We start from the raw sequence: 17,150 nt of genomic DNA on the forward strand, positions 1-17,150 counted from the left end.
ATTTGAAAATCCAAGAAAATATTTTAAAGACTTGGTCTTCGCGAAAAAATACAACCTTAAAAATGATTTTAGGATTTTTAAACACATATACCTTTTTACCTTTTAAATTCCTTCCTCTTCTTTCCTGACAATTTAAATCAATGTTCAAGTACATTTATTTTTTTTATTGTAAAGAATAATAAATACATTTTAATTTAATTCTTCATTTTAGCTTCTGTTTTTTCGACGAAGAATATTTGTGAAATATTTCTTCAAACTTATTATGATTAAAATTTTAAAAAAAATATTCTGGCAAATCTAGAAAATCTGTAGAATCAAATTTGAATCTTATTTTAAAGTCTTTTGAATTTCTTTTAAAATTTTTGTTTTGGAAAATCTAGAAGAAATAATGATTTGTCTTTGTTAGAAATATAGCTTGGTCCAATTTGTTATATATTCTAACAAAGTGTAGATTGGATTTTAACCTATTTAAAACATGTCATCAAAATTCTAAAATCAATCTTAATCAGGAAAAATTACTAATGATGTTCCATAAATTATTTTTTACATTTTTTCAAAAAGATTCGAAATAGCTAGTTTTTCTCTTCTTTTTTCGGTTGAATTTTGAATTTTAAAGAGTCGAAATTGAAGATAAACTATGTATCAAAAATTAATTGTCATTTTTTTCATGTTTTCTCCTCTTTTAAACCGTTCAATTAAGTGTAAATATCATTAATTATTAATAATAACATAGAGTTAAAGGTGAATTGAGCAAATTGGCTATTTCTGGCTATTTATTTAAGTGTTTATCAAACTGGTAGCCCTTCGCATTAATCACTACCCAAGAAGTAGCTCTAGGTTTCAAAAAGGTTGGTGACCCCTGATCTACGGCTTTTAGAGAGTAGAGTGCACAACTGCGCACACAACAAGGAGACGAAGCAGAAGAACGAGGAAATTACAGACATGGCGACGCCGTCGACGGGGCAAGATGAAGAAATACGCTTGCAAGTTCCAAAACGAATGGAAACAAGAATTTCAGTTCATCCAGGACAGTTTGAAGGGGAAGGTGTATGTTGCCTGTACATTTTGTAGAACAGACTTCTCCATTGAACACGGTGGCCGAAATGATATACTCATCATGAACGGAGAAGTTAAACAGGACAATACTGCCATCTAATGGATAGCCACCGGAACACTGAAATTCAAGTATTTCTTTTATTTATATGTAAATAAAATAAATATATATATATATATATATATATATATATATATATATATATATATATATATATATATATATATATATATATATATATATATATATAGCTAGAATTCACTGAAAGTCATGTATTTCATACATATATATATATATGTATATATATATGTATGAAATACTCGAGTTGGTGAATTCTAGCTGTAAATAACCACGCCCCCCCACCCCCTACCCCCCACCTCCCGATATTGGAGGTCTCAAGGTTGGCAAGTATGAAGTAAACACACAGGTCTGGCCAGAAGAATAACAAATTGCATAATTTTTTGAAGACCTAATGAACCTCTTTGGTAGCTAGAAGTCGCCAAACATGGCTAAGTGTGGAGAATGTTTAGCATTTTTCCCATCGTGCTTTGTGGGTGTAATTTAGATTTTTGTCTTTATGGTGAACGGACGACTTTTATAGAATCCACATGTCTGTTCACATTTTGTGTTGGTTGGATTTTTTTTTAATATCATGACTAGGGAAGGTTGTTTGCATTGGGTCATATAAATGCATAACAAACTCGGGAAAAACTTGTGTTGTCCACTAGATGGCGACATAATGGTAGCACCGAATTTGTTAGACTTTTAAAATGAATCTGACAAAACCCATGACGTCTCATGGTCCAATTTGAAGAGGTGGCGGGCAGTAGTTTGGACACCCCTGATCATTATGCCCAGGACTCCCTTCTCTCTTAGGTAAGTAGTGCAGTGACAACATTGAGGCTGCCTGTCCGTTAGTGTTGGAAGCATTCAAACGGAGGCTGAAGCATGCTGATGAAGTCTGTCGCTTGCAATTCATGCTACATTTGAAGCATTTTTCCATCTTTTTTTTTGCCCCCCATCTGCCGCATTTGCACGCCCATTTCCTTTATGCGTAAGCGGGCCAGTGCTTGCCACCAAATATGTCCGTCAGCTTGTTTCTGAAGGCATTACTGAGCTGGCCGAGCCCCTCCTCGTCTTCTGCGCATGCGACCGCCATCCACTCGACTTTTTCGTCATCCGCTCCTTTCTTCATTCACCATCGCCACTCTTTGCCAAAGGGAAGCCATAGCTGCGATGACATACAAAGAGCCGGAATGGCAGATTCCATCTCCGAAAGACTGAGCAAGGTTGTAACTTGTGTTGAAACACTGCCGCTTCAGGCGCTTGAGAGTCTGCTGCAGCTGTACGAGGCACGCGCTACCTACCAGGAGTTTTGCATCCCCATGTGTATGCTGCCTGCCACCATAAGTAACAATGTGCCGGGTTCAGATCTAACCATCGGTGCAGACACGGCCCTCAATGCCATTGTGGAGGTAAGGCAGTGGAACCGCCAATGTGGTTATTCATGAGAATGATCTGCAGCCATCAAGCTGTCACATGTCACATGTAGGAGTTCTTCAAAGATATTTACAATGTTGTTGAAATGTGTAAGCTGTGTGAGCACAATCAACTGTGAGGCCATTTCAGCCAATCAGAGACCAGAAGGAAGTCATTTAAACTCAATCGGGTACAGTGCATCCGGAAAGTATTCACAGCGCTTCACTTTTTCCGCATTTTGTTGTTACAGTCTTATTCCAAAATGGAATAAAATATTTTGTCTTGAAAATTCTACACTCAATACCCAATAATCACAGTGTGAAAAGTTGCAAATATATAAAAACCCCCCAACTATGAAGTCATATGTACATGAGTATGGACAGCCTTTGCTCAATACTTAGTTGATGCACCTTTGGCAGCAATTACAGCCTCAAGTCTTTTTGAACACCTTGTCACAAACTTGGCACACCTATCTTTGGGTACTTTCGACCATTCCTCTTTGCAGCACCTCTCAAGCTCCATCAGGTTGGATAGGAAGCGTTGGTTTTCATCCAGGATGTCTCTGTACATTGCTGCATCCATATTTCCTTCTATCCTGACTCGTCTCCCATGCTGCCACCACCATGCTTCACTGGTATTGGCCTGGTGATGAGCGGTGCCTGGTTTCTTCCAAACATGATGCCTGGCATTCACGCCAAAGACTTCAATCTTTGTCTCAGAGAATTTAGTTTCTCATGGTCTGAGAGTCTTTACGGTGCATGTTGGCAAACTTGCTACCAAGAAATGGCCACTCTACCATACAGGCCTGATTGGTGGATTGTCCTTCTAGAAGGTTCTCCTCTCTCCACAGAGCAATGCTGTAGTTCTGACAGAGTAACCATGGTCTTGGTTACCTCCCTGACTAGACTCAGATGAGTGTGAATACTTTGCAGGTGCACTGTACATACCGTAGTAGGGGTGTGACCTCCTGGGCACGTCACCTTTTAATTCCATTACAATTTGTGGTACTGCAACTTAATTACGAAATATTACTGATTTTGATGTATCTTTTTTCCCATTCAGGATTATTGTTTGAACAATTCATATTTGCATTAGAGAAAATAAACAACAATACTGTTAGAACAATGCATATTTGCATTAGATAAAATAAACAACAATACTGTTAGAACAATGCATATTTGCATTAGATAAAATAAACAACAATACTGTTAGAACAATTCATATTTGCATTAGATAAAATAAACAACAATCAGAACGCTCCATTTTCTGCAACAAAACGCTGCTCTTATGACATGAAGTCTAGTACAAAAACCAACATTCATTTTTCAGAATTATAAAATACTTTCGAACATAATCCTTTATCATTGACTTATAACTAAAACAAGTAATTTTATAGGTTTGATAGAGCAGCAGCCTGTCAGTAATATTAGTGGCGTCCATTTGTCCGTCTGGACAATGAAAAGATTGTTGATCAACCAACCCCTCGTCATCCTTCATGTCCCGGTAGACCATTCTAAACTACTATACAGTCTGCTCCTTGAAACTGTCCGCACAACTTTTTTACGTTCCGGCAAACTTGCGAGTGCTGCGGTTGTGTTTTATGATTTTATCTGGGAGAAGAATACATTTTTGAAAATGTTCTAACCGATGGAGCGTCACAAGCCGCATCGCGATGCCTGGAATAATCAGTGTTGGCGCACCCCGAGGAAAATATGAAAAATCAATATTCCTTTATTCCAAAAATTAATACAGGTATTATTAGGCCAAAATACAAAAATGTGCATTCATTGTTTTAAGGAAATAATTTCTCAACATGAAATCATCTCACACCTATTAACTCAAAAAATATTTCATTTTATTTCTCTTCACGCTAACGAAATGTATCACTTTTTGTGTGTCCCTCGTGCTGTTACTGACGTTTTCCTTTATGTTCATGTAGGACTCAAACTGACTTAAGTGTGGCTCCTCCTTGAAACAAAAGCCGTGCATTTCTTTTTCACTCTGCCCTCAAATGAGTGGGTTTGCCCTGTCCAACATGGCTGCCCTCAGAACAACGCACACACATGAAGATCTGATAAATGATCATGCAACGCATACATCTTTAATCGCCTGTGAGAAGAGCGACACGTGTTTCATGTAAAAGTCTCCAGCGATGCAAGAAATTGTGGCGGTCCAAATGTATCCGTGGTAGGTGGCCACGTAAATGCGTGTCGGCCATGTTGCGGTACAACGACACAAGTGCCCCATTCAACGATATTCTTAAGGATACAAGCTCTCTCCACTGATTGTTAAGCCTCCCCGCCGCTAGGTGGCGTAGCGAAATCCCACCGTGAAACCCGTAAGATCCGACCAAAACACCTGCTCCTACTCGCTAGCATTAGCATTTGTGTTTTCCCAACCATAAGAACGAAGGTAGTGAGTGGGCTGAGAAGAAGTGGATCATAAATATTAGATTGTAGCCGACTTGATGAAGCAGTTGGAGTGGAGCACAGCTGGTCTGCACCACACCCAGGCAGAATGAGTGAATAACGCCGGCCAAAAGCGTTCAAATCATTTCTGAACAGCAGACATTTATCCATGTGATAATAGAGAAGCTGTTGCTGATGTGTTTGATGGAGAAGCAGCTCCAAAGAGATACCATAAAAGTCTGTACTTTATTACTTCAAAAAGTTGTTTTTGGTATATTATATTGTTTTTTTAATACATCATTTCTTAAAAGTTTGTTTGTACTTTTAAAAGGCATGTAACAGTTCTATGTTAAAATGGTTGTTTTTAGGGGTCCGGGCGTGATTTGATTTCTTATTAATTTTAAAGGGAATTTATTAGGGCTGTCAAGACGCGAGCACAAAGGAAGGGTGAGACGTTGGAGAAGACAGAAGCTCAGAGTGTAAAAGTAAAAGCAACTCAAAGCTGCAAAACGTGAAATTTGAAGACAAGCTATTTCGACGTAAATGGAGTGCTTACCAAAATAAACCGTAAAAAATATCCCTGGCCAGCTGGATCAAAGAGACAACTGTCCGTGGAGTGAGTCACTTTAATATTGATCAAAGATTGCTAACCTACTCAGTGGCCTAGTGGTTAGAGTGCCCGCCCTAAAATGGGTAGGTCGTGAGTTCAAACCCCGGCCGAGTCATAACAATGACTATAAAAATGGGAGCCATTACCTCCCTGCTTGGCACTTGGAATTGGGGGTTAAATCACCAAATGATTCCCGAGCGGGGGCCACCGCTGCTGCTCACTGCTCCCCTCACCTCCCAGGGGGTGAACAAGGGGATGGGTCAAATGCAGAGGACAAATTTCGCCACACCTAGTGTGTGTGTGACAATCATTGGTACTTTATCTTAACTTAACTTTAACATTAGCTGCATTGCTAGCTACCAAGAACAAGCCGATTTTTACACGTTAGATCGAAAAGAAACGAAACCCCTTTGTCTTAAGTTAAAGTACCACTGATAGTCACACACACACTAGGTGTGGTGACATTTATTGTCTGCATTTGACCCATCCCCTTGTTCACCCCCTGGGAGGTGAGGGGAGCAGTGGGCAGCAGCGGTGGCCGCGCCCGGGAATCATTTTTGGTGTTTAACCCCCAATTCCAAGCCTTGCTGCTGAGTGCCAAGCAGGGAGGTAATGGCTCCCATTTTTATAGTCTTTGGTACGACTCGGCCGGGGTTTGAACTCACAACCTAGCCATCTCAGGACGGACACTCTAACCCAGGGGTCACCAACGCGGTGCCCGCGGGCACCAGGTAGCCCGTAATGATGAGTAGCCCGCCGGCCTGTTCTAAAAATAGCTCAAATAGCAGCACTTACCAGTGAGCTGCCTCTATTTTTTAAATTGTATTTATTTACTAGCAAGCTGGTCTCTCTTTGCCCGACATTTTTAATTCTAAGAGAGACAAAACTCAAATAGAATTTGAAAATCCAAGAAAATATTTTAAAGACTTGGTCTTCACTTGTTTAAATAAATTCATTAATTTTTTTTACTTTGCTTCTTATAACTTTCAGAAAGACAATTTTAGAGAAAAAATACAACCTTAAAAATGATTTTAGGATTTTTAAACACATATACCTTTTTACCTTTTAAATTCCTTCCTCTTCTTTCCTGACAATTTAAATCAATGTTCAAGTACATTTATTTTTTTTATTGTAAAGAATAATAAATACATTTTAATTTAATTCTTCATTTTAGCTTCTGTTTTTTCGACGAAGAATATTTGTGAAATATTTCTTCAAACTTATTATGATTAAAATTCAAAAAAAATATTCTGGCAAATCTAGAAAATCTGTAGAATCAAATTTAAATCTTATTTCAAAGTCTTTTGAATTTCTTTTAAAATTTTTGTTTTGGAAAATCTAAAAGAAATAATTATTTGTCTTTGTTAGAAATATAGCTCGGTCCAATTTGTTATATATTCTAACAAAGTGTAGATTGGATTTTAACCTATTTAAAACATGTCATCAAAATTCTAAAATTAATCTTAATCAGGAAAAATTACTAATGATGTTCCATAAATTATTTTTTTAAGTTTTTCTCTTCTTTTTTTCGGTTGAATTTTGAATTTTAAAGAGTCGAAATTGAAGATAAACTATGTTTCAAAATTTAATTGTCATTTTTTTTCGTGTTTTCTCCTCTTTTAAACCGTTCAATTAAGTGTAAATATCATTAATTATTAATCATCAAAATTCTAAAATTAATCTTAATCAGGAAAAATTACTAATGATGTTCCATAAATTATTTTTTTAAATTTTTCTCTTCTTTTTTTCGGTTGAATTTTGAATTTTAAAGAGACGAAATTGAAGATAAACTATGTTTCAAAATTTAATTGTCATTTTTTTCGTGTTTTCTCCTCTTTTAAACCGTTCAATTAAGTGTAAATATCATTAATTATTAATCATCAAAATTCTAAAATTAATCTTAATCCGGAAAAATTACTAATGATGTTCCATAAATTATTTTTTTAAGTTTTTGTCTTCTTTTTTTCGGTTGAATTTTGAATTTTAAAGAGTCGAAATTGAAGATAAACTATGTTTCGAAAAAAACAGGCTTCATATTGCTATGATGCTGAAATGCAACATTTGGACCTCATTACTGTCTTCTCACCAGCTGGCATGGTGACGTGACTAACACCTTGAAGACAAGTGAGGGACTAACATTGCATCTGTGCCCGTGTCAGACCTGCGACCGCATCAAGCAGTCGGCCAGCGGGACCAAGAGGCGCGTGTTCATCATCGAGACCATGGGGGGCTACTGTGGCTACCTGGCCACCGTCGCTGGCCTGGCGGCCGGGGCCGACGCCGCCTACATCTACGAGGAGCCTTTTGACATCAGAGACCTGCAGGTGATCTTCTATGCTACTTGCTGGAAGTGGAACAACATGAGACTAGTTTCACAATGTTGTCTAATTCAGTGTTTTTCAACCTTTTTTGAGCCAAGGCACATTTTTAGTGTTGAAAAAAGCGGAGGCACACGACCAGCAGAAATCATTAAAAAACAAAACTCAGTTGACAGTAAAAAGTCGTTGTTGCAATTGTTGGATATGAATTTAAAGCATAACCAACCATGCATCACTATAGCTCTTGTCTCAAAGTAGGTGTACTGTAACGACATGACTTATTTAGAGTTTTTTGCTGTTTTCCTGTCTGTTGTGTTTTAGTTCTTGTCTTGCGCTCCTATTTTGGTGGCTTTTTCTCTTTTTTTTTGGTATTTTCCTATAGCAGTTTCATGTCTTCTTAAAAGCGATATTTCCCACATCTACTTTGTTTTAGCAATCAAGAATATTTCAGTTGTTTGTATCCGTCTTTGTGGGGACATTGTTGATTGTCATGTCATGTTCGGATGTACACTGTCTTTGCTCCACAGTAAGTCTTTGCTGTCGTCCAGCATTCTGTTTTTGTTTACTTTGTAGCCAGTTCAGTGCATATCCTTCCCTACGCTTTAATGCCTTTTCTTAGGGGCACTCACCTTTTGTTTATTTTTGGTTTAAGCATTAGACACCTTTTTACCTGCACACTGCCTCCCGCTGTTTCCGACATCTACAAAGCAATTAGCTACTGGCTGCCACCTACTGATATGGAAGAGTATTACACGGTTACTCTGCCGAGCTCTAGACAGCACTGACACTCAACAACAACACATCATTTGCAGACTATAATTACTGCTTTGCAAAAAATATTTTTAACCCAAATAGGTGAAATTAGATCATCTCCCACGGCACACCAGACTGTATCTCACGAGTGTGCCGCGGCACAGTGGTTGAAAAACACTGGTCTAATTCATGTGCAGCAGCAAGAAGAACGTACACAAGCCAAAAGCAGGGGAAGTTGTCACGTTGTGTAAATGCTAAATAAAAAGAGAATACAACAAATCCATTTCAACTTACCGTATTTTCCGCACCATAAGGCGCCCCGTGCTATTAGCCGCACGTTCAATGAACGGCATATTTCGAAACTTTGTTTACCTATTAGCCGCCCCGTGCTATTAGCCGCACCTACGCTACGCTAAAGGGAATGTCAACAAAACAGTCAGATAGGTAAGTCAAACTTTAATAATATATTACAAACCAGCGTTCTAACAACTCTGTTCACTCCCAAAAGGTAATGTGCAAATGTGCAATCACAAAAATAGTAACTCTCAAAATAGTGCAGAGCAATAGCAACATCAATAACTCAACGTTGCTCGAACGTTAATGTCACACAACACACAAAATAAACATTTAAAGCTCACTTTCTGAAGTTATTCCTCATCCACAAATCCCTCGAATTCTTCTTCGGTGTGCTTCACTTGTTTTTTGACACCATCTATGATGTGGACGCGCATGCAGTCGTAGATCAACAGGGACGGAGCTGCGTGAAAAAAGTCACCCGGTGTCTTCGCGTAAACTTCTATCAACCACTCGCTCATCTTTTCTTCATCCATCCATCCCTTCCAGTTAGCTTTTATGATGACGCCGGCTGGAAAGTTCTCTTTTGGCAAGGTCTTCCTTTTGAATATCACCGTGGGGGGAAGTTTCTGGCCGTTAGCATGGCAAGCTAGAACCACGGTGAAGGACGACTTCTCATTCCCTGTGGTGCGAATATTCACCGTACGTATTCCCGTTGTATCCACAGTGCGGTTCACAGGAATATCAAAAGTCAGTTGAACCTTGTACGCGTGTCTCTTAGTAGGAGACATTTTGTGGTCTTTACAGAAACACACAAATGAAATGAAACGTAATATCCGCGCGCTTCTTCTTCTACGGGGGAGGGTGCTCACCTTGGCGGTTGCTTACAGTAGAAGAAGAAGCGCTTCCTCTTCTATGGGGGCGGTTGCTTACCATAGAAGAAGAAGTGCTTCCTCTTCTACAGGGAAAAAAGATGGCGGCTGTTTACCGTAGTTGCGAGACCTAAACTTTATGAAAATAAATATTAATATTAATCCATATATAAGGCGCACCGGGTTATAAGCCGCACTGTCAGCTTTTGAGAAAAATTGTGGTTTTTAGGTGCGGCTTATGGTGCGGAAAATACGGTATATTCAATTGAATAGACGACAAAAACAAGATATTTCATGTTCACACTGAGAAACGTTCTTATTTTTTGCAAATAATCCTGAAGTTAGAATTTAATGGCAGCAACACATGGCAAAAAACCTTTACCTTTGTGTTACATGGCCTTTCCTTTTAACAACACTCAGTAAAGGTTTGCTATTTGACGCTTCATTATGAACTTTGAACTGTTTTATATTTTATTTTTTCATCCTGTAAAGCGTCTTTGAGTACACTAAAAGCGCTGTACCAAATAAAATGTATTATTATTATTATTATTATTATTATAATGCGCCACACATTTTTTATAGCGCCGTTTCTGGGTGTTGTTGATAAATGGCTTTTGCTTTGCATAGTAGAGTTTTAACTTGCACTTGCAGATGTAGCGATTGACTGTAGTTACTGACAGTGGTTTCCTGAAGTGTTCCTGAGCCCATGTGGTGATATCCTTTACACACTGATGTCCCTTTTTGATGCAGTACCGCCTGAGGGATCCAAGGTCACGTGCATTCAATGTTGGTTTTCGGCCTTGCCGCTTACGTGCAGTGATTTCTCCAGATTCTCTGAACCCTTTGATGATATTACGGAGCGTAGATGGTGAAATCCCTAAATTCCTTGTTGAGAAATGTTGTCCTTCAACAATTTGCTCAGGCATTTGTTGACAAAGTGGTGACCCTCGCCCCGTCCTTGTTTGTGAACGACTGAGCATTTCATGGAATCTACTTTTATACCCAATCATGGCACCCACCTGTTCCCAATTAGCCTGTTCACCTGTGGGATGCTCCATATAAGTGTTTGCTCAACTTTCTCAGTCCTTTTTGCCACTTGTGCTGTTTTTTTTTAAACATGTTGCAGGCATCAAGTGAGCTAATATTTGCAAAAAATAAAGTTGACCAGTTGCAGCGTTAATTATCTTGTCTTTGCAGTCTACTCAATTGAATATAGATTGAAAAGGATTTGCAAATCATTGTATTCTCTTTTTATTTACAATTTACACAACATGACAACTTTACTGGTTTTGCCAAGTTTATAAGATTATTGAGGATTATTATGTAGCGATTCTACACCGTGAGACACAACCAAGCACATGTGACTATTGTTCTTGTCTACGTGGCCCTTTAAAGGCCTACTGAAATGATTTTTTTTAATTTAAACGGGAATAGCAGATCCATTCTATGTGTCATACTTGATCATTTCGCGATATTGCCATATTTTTGCTGAAAGGATTTAGTAGAGAAAATCGACGATAAAGTTCGCAACTTTTGCACGCTGATAAAAAAAAAACCTTGCCTGTAGCGGAAGTAGCGTGACGTCACAGGAGCTAGTATTCCTCACAATTCCCCGTTGTTTACAATGGAGCGAGAGAGATTCGGACCGAGAAAGTGATGATTACCCCATTAATTTGAGCGAGGATGAAAGATTCGTGGATGAGGAACGTTACAGTGAAGGACTTGAGAGGCAGTGATGGACGTATCTTTTTTCGCTCTGACCGTAACTTAGGTACAAGCTGGCTCATTGGATTCCACACTCTCTCCTTTTTCTATTGTGGATCACAGATTTGTATTTGAAACCACCTGGGATACTATATCCTCTTGAAAATGAGAGTCGAGAACGCCAAATGGACATTCAGTGCCTTTTATCTCCACGACAATACATCGGCGAAATGCTTTAGCTACGAGCTAACGTGATAGCATCGTGCATTAACTGCATATAGAAACAAAAGAAATAAACCCCTGACTGGAAGGATAGATAGAAAATCAACAATACTATTAAACCGTGGACATGTAAATACACGGTTAATGCTTTCCAGGCTGGCGAAGGTTAACAATGCTGTGCTAACGACGCCATTGAAGCTAACTTAGCAATCGGACTGCACAGAGCTATGCTAAAAACATTAGCTCTCCACCTACGCCAGCCAGCCTTCATCTGCTCATCAACACCCGTGCTCACCTGCGTTCCAGCGATCGGCAGAAGGACGAAGGACTTCACCCGATGCGTTTGGCGGCCCGGAGACGTAGGAAGTCAAGGTGAGGTTGGCGGCTAGCGCGTGTGCTATCCAACAAAGTCCTCCTTGTTGTGTTGCTACAGCCAGCCGCTAATACACCGATCCCACCTACAACTGTCTTATTTGCAGCCTTCATTGTTCATTAAACAAATTGCAAAAGATGTCCAGAATACTGTGGAATTATGAAATGAAAACAGAGCTTTTTGTATAGGATTCTACGGGGTACCATAACTTCCGTTATACTGACTTCGTCACGCGCATACGTCATCATCCCGCGACGTTTCAGCCGGATATTTCCCGGGAAATGTAAAATGTCACTTTATAAGTTAACCCGGCCGTATTGGCATGTGTTGCAATGTTAAGATTTCATCATTGATATATAAACTATGAGACTGCGTGGTCGCTAGTAGTGGCTTTCAGTAGGCCTTTAAGGGTCATTATTCCTCCTTCTCGGTCATCCACTAGATGGCGTGGTGCCAACATGTGTTGTGTTGTTACTTCCACAGGCCAACGTTGAGCACCTGACAGAGAAAATGAAGACAAGTATTCAACGAGGCCTGGTGCTCAGGTGATACACTCACACTTTATTCTGTCAATCAATATGTCAGGATGGGTATTGTTTACATTGGAACTAAATACTAGCACCAACGCTACTTAAAAGCAATGCCTTTTTATTTAAATTAAGTGTTGTGGTATTATAGTTGACAGATTATTCATTTAAATATTTAAATGATATAAGTTAAACCAAAATAATGGAATCTACAAGACATCACAGTAAAACTGAACCAAAACACCCAGACTCAACCTGAGTTGTCATGTTTGATGCCCATTATTCCCAGTGTTCATGAATGCATCTATCATTGGTGCGTAATAGAATAGAATGGACTTTATTGTCATTATATTTGCATATAACGAGATTAAGGACTCCAATTTAAGGTGCGGTAGTGGGAACAAATGTGGGGTAAAAATAAATTACAGGTAATAAAGTAAAAACTAACAATTGAAATAAACAGACTACTATCCAATAAAAATAATAAGCAATCCTGTACAATATACAAAACACTATAGAAATACAAAATACTGTACAATATACAAAACACTATAGAAATACAAAATCCTGTACAATATACAAAACACTAAAGAAATACAAAATACTGTACAATATACAAAACACTAGAAATACAAAATACTGTACAATATACAAAACACTAAAGAAATACAAAATACTGTACAATATACAAAACACTAGAAATACAAAATACTGTACAATATACAAAACACTATAGAAATACAAAATACTGTACAATATACAAAACACTATAGAAATACAAAATACTGTACAATATACAAAACACTATAGAAATACAAAATACTGTACAATATACAGAACACTATAGAAATACAAAATACTGTACAATATACAGAACACTATAGAAATACAAAATACTGTACAATATACAGAACAAGACAAGAGTACCGGAGTAATAAATAACTATCAGTGCCGGACGTATTGCACTCGAAGGGTAATATTGCACAGTAGGGTAATGAGGAGGGACTAGTGTTTGGCTCTGGTTCCTTCAGTGGAACCATGTTTGGGTGCCCATCCCTCCTGGTGAGTGAAGGTGTAATGACCTGGTGTGACTTCCCACTGGCAGGAACGAGAACTGCAATGACAACTACACCACGGACTTCATCTACCAGCTGTACACGGAAGAAGGGAAAGGTGTGTTTGACTGCAGGAAGAATGTCCTGGGACACATGCAGCAGGTAGGAAGAACACACCTGTGGGCGGTAAACATCAAACACGTGCATGACCAAAGCGACACCATCGCTCTCTCAAAGTCACGTTCCACAGACTTGAGTCATAACAATCCATACAAGAACATAAATGATGCTGAAATAAAGACGGACGTTAAATGAATGTGGTTGCTGCTCCACATGCAATAGAAATGATAAACATCAGCATATACAAACACAAATGCTGTCATGTAAATAACACATATATATATATATATATATATATATATATATATATATATATATATATATATATATATATATATATATATATATATATATATATATATATATATATATATGTATGTGTGGGGAAAAAACACAAGATATATATATATATATATATATATATATATTTTTTTTTGTAAATTATTTTATTTTATTTTATTTATTTAAAAAAAAATAAAAAAATTTATTTTTTATTTTTTTTAAACTTGTTATCTTCCTGTGTAGTTTACTTTTTTTGTTATCTTCTGTTTGTTTTTTCAATCCTGTACTTTCTCCACTTCAGTCATGAGTGGTGATCTTCACACATGCTGCTGATTAGTGATCATCTGATCACTAATTACTAACACTAATTTGCGTTCTGAAGACTCACCTGTTTCTGATCACTAATCAGTAACACTAATTTGCGTTCTGAAGACTCACCTGCTCCTGATCACATATTAGTAACACTAATTTGCGTTCTGAAGACTCACCTGCTTCTGATCACTAATTAGTAACATTAATTTGCGTTCTGACGACTCACCTGCTTCTGATCACTAATCAGTAACACTAATTTGAGTTCTGAAGACTCACCTGCTTCTGATCACTAATTAGTAACATTAATTTGCATTCTGAAGACTCACCTGCTTCTGATCACTAACTAGTAACATTAATTTGCGTTCTGAAGACTCACCTGCTTCTGATCACTAATTAGTAACACTAATTTGCGTTCTGAAGACTCACCTGCATCTGATCACTAATTAGTAACATTAATTTGAGTTCTGAAGACTCACCTGCTTCTGATCACTAATTAGTAACATTAATTTGCATTCTGAAGACTCACCTGCTTCTGATCACTAATTAGTAACACTAATTTGCGTTCTGAAGACTCACCTGCTTCTGATCACTAATTAGTAACACTAATTTGCGTTCTGAAGACTCACCTGCTTCTGATCACTAATTAGTAACATTAATTTGCATTCTGACGACTCACCTGCTTCTGATCACTAATCAGTAACACTAATTTGCGTTCTGAAGACTCACCTGCTTCTGATCACTAATTAGTAACATTAATTTGCGTTCTGACGACTCACCTGCTTCTGATCACTAATCAGTAACACTAATTTGAGTTCTGAAGACTCACCTGCTTCTGATCACTAATTAGTAACATTAATTTGCGTTCTGAAGACTCACCTGCTTCTGATCACTAATTAGTAACACTAATTTGCGTTCTGAAGACTCACCTGCATCTGATCACTAATTAGTAACATTAATTTGAGTTCTGAAGACTCACCTGCTTCTGATCACTAATTAGTAACATTAATTTGCATTCTGAAGACTCACCTGCTTCTGATCACTAATTAGTAACACTAATTTGCGTTCTGAAGACTCACCTGCTTCTGATCACTAATTAGTAACACTGATTTGTTTTCTGAAGACTCACCTGCTTCTGATCACTAATTAGTAACATTAATTTGCGTTCTGAACACTCACCTGCTTCTGATCACTAATCAGTAACACTAATTTGCGTTCTGAAGACTCACCTGTTTCTGATCACTAATTAGTAACACTAATTTGCGTTCTGGAGACTCACCTGTTTCTGATCACTAATCAGTAACACTAATTTGCGTTCTGAAGACTCACCTGCTCCTGATCACTAACTAGTAACACTATTTTGTGTTCTGAAGACTCACCTGCTTCTGATCACTAATTAATAACATTAATTTGCCTTCTGAAGACTCCCCTGCTTCTGATCACTAATTAAAACATTAATTTGCCTTCTGAAGACTCACCTGCTTCTGATCACTAACTAGTAACATTAATTTGCGTTCTGAAGACTCACCTGCTTCTGATCACTAACTAATAACATTAATTTGCCTTCTGAAGACTCACCTGCTTCTGATCACTAATTAATAACATTAATTTGCCTTCTGAAGACTCCCCTGCTTCTGATCACTAATTAAAACATTAATTTGCCTTCTGAAGACTCACCTGCTTCTGATCACTAACTAGTAACATTAATTTGCGTTCTGAAGACTCACCTGCTTCTGATCACTAATTAGTAACACTAATTTGCGTTCTGAAGACTCACCTGCATCTGATCACTAATTAGTAACATTAATTTGAGTTCTGAAGACTCACCTGCTTCTGATCACTAATTAGTAACATTAATTTGCATTCTGAAGACTCACCTGCTTCTGATCACTAATTAGTAACACTAATTTGCGTTCTGAAGACTCACCTGCTTCTGATCACTAATTAGTAACACTGATTTGTTTTCGGAAGACTCACCTGCTTCTGATCACTAATTAGTAACATTAATTTGCGTTCTGAACACTCACCTGCTTCTGATCACTAATCAGTAACACTAATTTGCGTTCTGAAGACTCACCTGCTTCTGATCACTAATCAGTAACACTAATTTGCGTTCTGAAGACTCACCTGTTTCTGATCACTAATTAGTAACACTAATTTGCGTTCTGGAGACTCACCTGTTTCTGATCACTAATCAGTAACACTAATTTGCGTTCTGAAGACTCACCTGCTCCTGATCACTAACTAGTAACACTATTTTGCGTTCTGAAGACTCACCTGCTTCTGATCACTAACTAATAACATTAATTTGCCTTCTGAAGACTCACCTGCTTCTGATCACTAATTAATAACATTAATTTGCCTTCTGAAGACTCCCCTGCTTCTGATCACTAATTAAAACATTAATTTGCCTTCTGAAGACTCACCTGCTTCTGATCACTAATTAATAACATTAATTTGCCTTCTGAAGACTCCCCTGCTTCTGATCACTAATTAAAACATTAATTTGCGTTCTGAAGACTCCCATGCTTCTGATCACTAATTAAAACATTAATTTGCGTTCTGAAGACTCCCCTGCTTCTGATCACTGATTAGTAACATTAATTTGCCTTCTGAAGACTCACCTGCATCTGATCACTAATTAGTAACATTAATTTGAGTTCTGAAGACTCACCTGCTTCTGATCACTAATTAGTAACATTAATTTGCATTCTGAAGACTCACCTGCTTCTGATAACTAATTAGTAACACTGATTTGTTTTCTGAAGAC

The 17,150-nt window shown here is 37.9% G+C and overlaps 1 protein-coding gene across 6 annotated transcripts in view; it reads left to right on the plus strand.

Annotated features, from left to right (window-relative positions):
- LOC133629699 (ATP-dependent 6-phosphofructokinase, platelet type-like) overlaps window positions 1–17,150 on the plus strand; it is a 62,901-nt gene that overhangs the window by 35,549 nt on the left and 10,202 nt on the right. For 4 of the 6 annotated variants that reach the window (XM_062020603.1, XM_062020604.1, XM_062020607.1 and 1 more), the window contains 4 exons: window positions 2,377–2,529; window positions 7,711–7,875; window positions 12,571–12,632; window positions 13,720–13,831. In XM_062020603.1, the coding sequence (XP_061876587.1) occupies window positions 2,377–2,529; window positions 7,711–7,875; window positions 12,571–12,632; window positions 13,720–13,831 (492 nt within the window). The remainder of the gene's footprint in view (window positions 1–2,376; window positions 2,530–7,710; window positions 7,876–12,570; window positions 12,633–13,719; window positions 13,832–17,150) is intronic. The other 2 variants (XM_062020605.1, XM_062020606.1) reach the window with 1 other exon arrangement.

Source organism: Entelurus aequoreus, linkage group LG15, assembly GCF_033978785.1.
Source record: "Entelurus aequoreus isolate RoL-2023_Sb linkage group LG15, RoL_Eaeq_v1.1, whole genome shotgun sequence".
NCBI lineage: Eukaryota > Metazoa > Chordata > Actinopteri > Syngnathiformes > Syngnathidae > Entelurus > Entelurus aequoreus.